Source organism: Microchirus variegatus (genome assembly GCF_963457635.1).
Source record: "Microchirus variegatus genome assembly, chromosome: 2".
Classification (NCBI taxonomy): domain Eukaryota; kingdom Metazoa; phylum Chordata; class Actinopteri; order Pleuronectiformes; family Soleidae; genus Microchirus; species Microchirus variegatus.
In genome coordinates, this window is record NC_139803.1 from 5,492,229 (window position 1) to 5,498,228 (window position 6,000).

General features: G+C 45.0%; 1 protein-coding gene across 1 annotated transcript in view; it reads right to left on the reverse strand.

Annotated features, from left to right (window-relative positions):
- LOC310944613 (cell adhesion molecule 2-like) overlaps positions 1–4,520 on the reverse strand; it is a gene marked incomplete at both ends in the record, with an annotated part of 180,235 nt that extends 175,715 nt beyond the window's left edge. The window contains one exon of the mRNA XM_083910416.1: positions 4,460–4,520. Coding sequence (XP_083766542.1) covers positions 4,460–4,520 — 61 coding nt within the window. The remainder of the gene's footprint in view (positions 1–4,459) is intronic.
- Between the last annotated feature and the right edge of the window lie 1,480 nt (positions 4,521–6,000).

The window sequence follows — 6,000 nt, forward strand, 5'->3', positions numbered from 1 at the left end:
AAAAAAATGTGGATTTGGGGGGATTCCAAAGACGAGCGTGAGAGTGTAGAAGAAGCTCAGGCGCGAGCGTGTGCGCGATTAACACGACCGCATCTAATGGTGTCAACTGTCGCAAGTCACTGCACTGGTTCTGTTCTCTGGATATGACGACGTGACCCTTAAAGGGATAGTTCGGAATTTTGGACATAAGACCTGTTTTCCCACTCAGCCGGTGTGATGGAGACGTTTTCAAGAAATTTCATTCAGTTCTTCTAGTTGCCGAGTTCGCTGGTGCTATGGCTAGCGCAAGTCAATGGTACCTGCTAGCATGGCATTAAAAACACTCAGACTCCACAGTGCACCCGAGGCAAATCGATTGTAACGGCAGACTATCGATGTACATATCTGTGTTGATAGAATGTTTGAAACAAAAACCAACCTTGCAATTTGAAGGATTTATGTCTCAGCAGCAGCAGCAGCGCGTCATACTTCCGGCAGTGGCGGACTGATTCGGCTGCTGGAAGTATAGTGCTGAGAAAGTAGTCCCTCAAAGATTCATGTGATGCGAGGTTAGTTTTGTTTCAAATATTATTCTATCAACACAGATATGTACATTAATAGTCTGCCGTTACAAGTGATTTGCCTCGGGTGCACTGTGGAGTCGGTATGAGTGTTTCTAATGCCATGCTAACCTGTACCATTGACTTGCGCTAGCCATAGCACCAGCGAACTCGGCAACTAGAAGAACTGAATGAAATTTCTTGAAAACGTCTCCATCACATGTCCAAAATTCAGAACTATCACTTAAAGACCTGTAAGGGGCCATGCAACTTTTGCGCAAATGGGAATTTAAACGCTGCACGTTTGGCAGATGCTTTCTGGAGAGTTTTTGCAAAATCTGTTCCCAAATCTTTAAAAAAAAACGTGTGGTTTTTGAAAATGAAAAACCAGATCACTAGCATTGTTTGACGAGTGCGAGACTAATCAGTCGTTTGACTTACTAAATCTAGCATTCGCGGATGGTTTGATACAATAATGATGGTATCGTGGCGTCTGTGCTGCATCATTCGATGGGCATACATCTATTCTGGATGCTCATAAAAGCCTCAGAGATTTCAGTGGGCTGTTTTGGGAGCTCAGTCACTGGTGTTGGCAGTCTCCACTTTACAGGACATTTGCATACAGCTTAAAAAATGCAAGGCCCTCCGTGGTGAATCTCTACCATCTGCGACTGTGTCTTTATTTAATTTGACGGTGACCTCCTCTCCCTCTCCCTCGTCTTATTTTAGACCCGTGTCTGAACACATCACACATCACACGTCACGGCCTTTGAATCCGAGGCAAAAACCTTCCCAAAATGCACCGGTTCACTGGTATGAGAACAAGCCTGAGCAGGTGTCAGGTTCACCTGAAGTGTTTGAGGAGCAGCTCTGCTCTGACATGACAGCGTCCGACCACATCGCCCTGTCTGTCAGGACTCCTCCTCCTTTCTGTTTTAAATGTTTTTTAACACCTGGACTAACAAAGCACTGGCTTTGATAACAGGAAGTGTCTTTGGAGAGCAGCACGGAATCCAGAGCGGAGCCCCATGTGTGTGTGTGTGTGTGTGTGTGACTGCACACTGGTGCTCTGCTGAGGATTGTCAGCACTCAACTAAAGCTTCTTGACAGAGCACCTCGCATGTTCTACGCCATGAAAATGAATACATCACAAACACACACAAGGAGTGGGAGGGAGAGTGCGAGTGAGCAAGAAACAGAGAGAACATCTTGTTTCTCCCGTGTAATCAGTGGCTCTGCAAACACAAACACACACACACACACACACACACACAAGGCCGCTTGTTATCAGAAGCTTTCCCACGCTGCTGTGGTACAAAGCTCCACACCAGGATGGGAGGATAAAGCCAGGGAGGAATGGACGGAAGTACAGAGGGATGGAGGGTCAGCCTTCAGCAGCTTAGACTCACTGCGGGGATAAACACATCCCTCAGCGGGGGTTTGTATTTAGGCTAGCAAAATCAGAGTTCAGAACAGGCAGAGTAGCAGAGCGACAGGAAACAGAACAGCGGAGATAAACAGACATCCGTACAGCACATATCACACACTTTAGCTGCACATGCCTCCTCCACAGCCTCTCCTCCCACATTACACTTCCATCGGCTCCTCTTTTCGGGAACATCTCCCTCTGCATCCATCTCCCTTCACCTGCTGCTCGGCTACCAGCTACTTACGCAAGAGCAGCATTTGCATAACAGGCTGTTTTCTCTGGCTCCGGCGCGGGCACATGAGACACAGCGGATAATATGTTAACAACTCGACCTGTCGGTAAACAACAACCTCCAGCACAACGCTTCGCACTCACGCACTACGGCGCGGCACCGGCGTGGATCTGGATCTCTGAATCCAGCTGGCGCCAGGCCAGAGGGGCTGCAGCAGCTGTCACTGCACAGCGTGTGGACGTGGACGCGGACGCGGCTTCATTCAGGTGGAGGCCGACCTGCCCGCTGTGTACAACCTATACAATAATAGGTCTTGCGCCGAGAGATGACTGTTCAAATCAAGCAGCCTAGCATTATCCTCTTCAGGTTTAGGGAGAGGGTGGAGGAGAGAGAGGGAGATTGATGTGTGCGTGTGTGTGGGACGAGCGTGGTGGTGTTGCCAGCATACTTATGGATGTACTTAGGCCTCTTCATACAAATCAGCTATATAAATATAAATCAGCTATACAAACAGGACACACATTTGCAGGGATGCATGCACACACACACACACACACACACACACACACACGTATAATAAATGCATAATATAGAGGAAGAGACAGAGTCTGCGACGTCAATAAATGCCTCAGTGTGAGAGGTGTCAGATGAATCAGATACTCCACGATAGCTCATTACATAGCAATTCATTAAGTCAAGAACGGCCTTAATCATGTCTGGTTATTAAGGAAGAACTCGCTCTAAATCTCCCTCTCTCTCTCTCTCTCTCATGTGTACACACACACACACACTCTTCAAAGAGACAACAACAAATGATCAAGGGAATCAAGCACAAATGGATCCTCTTCAATGGGATTTCTCAGCTACGCGTGTGGAAAACAACACTTTAAAGTCAAGATGATGCTAATTCAGAATTTCACACGTTTGTTATCCTTTAAAAAAAAAAAGACATCATGTGATGATTTGAGCTGAAACTCAGTGTGGTGTATAAATATATGTGTGTGTGTGTGTGTGTGTGTCCCTGCTGTCAGACGGACAGCTGTTTGAGCGTAAAATCATCGCCATCTCACCACGGCTACAATCAACGTGAAGGTGCACAAACTCACTCCTCACACACACACTTTCTCTCAGATTTGTTACACAGAATAAAGCAACATGGTATGACCTCGAGGTTTTTCAGGGATCAACAAAACCTGAGATTTAATCAATCAGAGTTACATTGTGCATTCAGAGCCACCAAATGAGCAGAGCCCCAGAATTCACAAGTCTCTCACTGGTCAATGTCCTCTGCTCCGTTGTTATTTGCACATTTATCGACTTAAGGCTCTGATACAACAATAAAGCTTCAAATATTATAGCAGAGCCGTGTTAGTTCATTCTTAATCTGTAATGTTGTTTCAAATGTGTTTGCAATCCAATGCATGAGGCTAATTAGGCGTTTGTTTACTGTACACACACACAGAGTGGTGTGCATAAACTCACTGTGATCTTGACCCCAAAGTCACCTTTCACCTTCACAGGGAGGTCCTTTGTTGCCCAAACATTACTGGAATATTCAAGTGTGGAGAGCAGACATCACTATCACATCTAGAGCCTTGAATTCCACCTGCCTCCTTCTACATCACATGATGCAGACTCACAACACACAGGAGCTGACACACACACACACACACACACACACCACACACACACCTGTGTGTTGGGAAACACAAGAGAGGAAGGAAAACGCATAAAAACACACAGCTCTGCGTGTCTGCGCAAAAGTTTCCCTCATCAGCCGCAAACACTTCCGTGCGTAAAGCGCGTCCCGTGTCTCTATGACTCATTCAAGCGGCGCTGCTTGTTTCACGGTGAGGTGTGTCTTCCTATAGCTGGCGCGTGGGTTTGTGTCCCCCCGCATACGCTCACGCACTCACTCACGCACGCGCTCGCTCTGCATGTGTCCACGCAGCCGCACAATTCTGAACATAACAAAACTCCCCTCCAGCGTCAACATCATCCAAGTGATGCTGGACGTCACGGGACCGAGATCACTCACGGTGGAGTGCGCACATCCTGCGCACGCACGCGCGCACGCACATGCACGTAAAGGAGAGAGAGAGAGAGAAAAAAACGTGTGTTTGTGTCAGAGTGAGACCACGCGTTCTGCCCCCTGATCATCCTGCCCCGCAGCTGGCATGCATATATGCGCACGCACGCGCGCACACATGCGCGCGCACACGCACACGCACACACACACACGTTGTGTCCCAGACTCACCTTTGAGAAGAATCCCATAGACAGTGTAGAGAGTGAAAATCAAATGACTCTTGAGGTTCATCCTGTCTCCTCCGTATCTCGCTCCTTCCTTCCTTCCCTTCCTTCCTTCCTTCCGCGCGTACCTTTCCTCGGCGTCTCTCCCCTCACTGGATCTCGATCCGGACCGGGCCGGGCTGCGCTGCTGAGTCAGCTATCCAGGCGGACTCGTGCGTCTCGCTCGTGCGTCTTTTGTGCGTCCCTGGGTAAAAAAAAAGCGGGTTAACGGCACCGACCTCGCGACCTCGCCGCGTTTGACAGTTCCTTTTCGGGAGAACAATGTCCTCACAGACGACAGCGTGGCTCCGGTTGCTCCGGTGCTCAGGTACACACTGAGTTCACAGCTGCTGCGGCAACAACAACACCGACGCGCGTACAGAGTCACACTGTTGCCCCGCTGAAGATCCGCTGTGGCGCACACGCTGCAGCGAACACGAGTGGATTGTTTGAGTCCCGCCCACACGGCCGTAATGGACGTAAACGCTGAACCAATCAGGAACAGCCGGGGCTGAACTAAGCAGGGAGGAGGGATGTAAAATATACATTTGAATATCAATTAAACAGTTTAATTTAACGTTTTAATTTGATGATTAAAACATATTCAAATAAAGTTTAAAATCTCAATAATCACAATGTATTTCTGTAAATATCAGTGAAGCAAATTAAAATTGTGCAATTTAATGACCCTTCAGCCTTTGAGACTCCTTTATTTAACCAGGTAAAGTCCCAATGAGATCAAGACCACCTGGACAAGAGATGATGAAACATTTAAACTTCCTTATAATATTCTTTTTATATATATATATATATATATATATATATATATATATATATATATATATATTTTATTTCTCAAAAGAAAATGATTCGGATAACATATGAAGATACTAATCCTTAGTCTTACAGTTTACAATTCTTTTGGGTATTATTCCAACCCCCCACCCTTAGAGGTATAAACCATCAAAAAAAGAAGAAAGAAATAATAATAATAATAATAATAATATTAATAATAAAAAAATAATACAAATAAAATAAGAATAAATAAAAAAAAGGGAGGAAATAAATAGTAAAAAGAAAAATATATAAGGAACAAAAAATTATAGATAAAAAATTATTAAAGTAAAAAAAAAAAGTAAAAAAATATTCTTTATTATATTGAATGTCCTCTACATCAGAATATATCACATACATTACATTCATTCTTCATAAAGCTGATATCTGACATTAATATGCAGAGATCTCTCTCAGAGACGTCACTAGGTTTTAAGGACAGGGGAGGCTTAGCCCCCAAGAGAAGCACAGGATGTGAGTGAACATAGCGCACAAGCACAAAAATAAAAAAATAAAACATTACTTAATTACTTAAATTAAAGTAATATTAAGATACTGTTATATTTGGGTCAGGCTCATTTGTGCTTTTATATAAACATCTTGACTTTCTCCACTTTCTAATCATCACTCTCCTCAATGAAAGCTCAGGTTAAATAAGTCTTATATGCTGCACC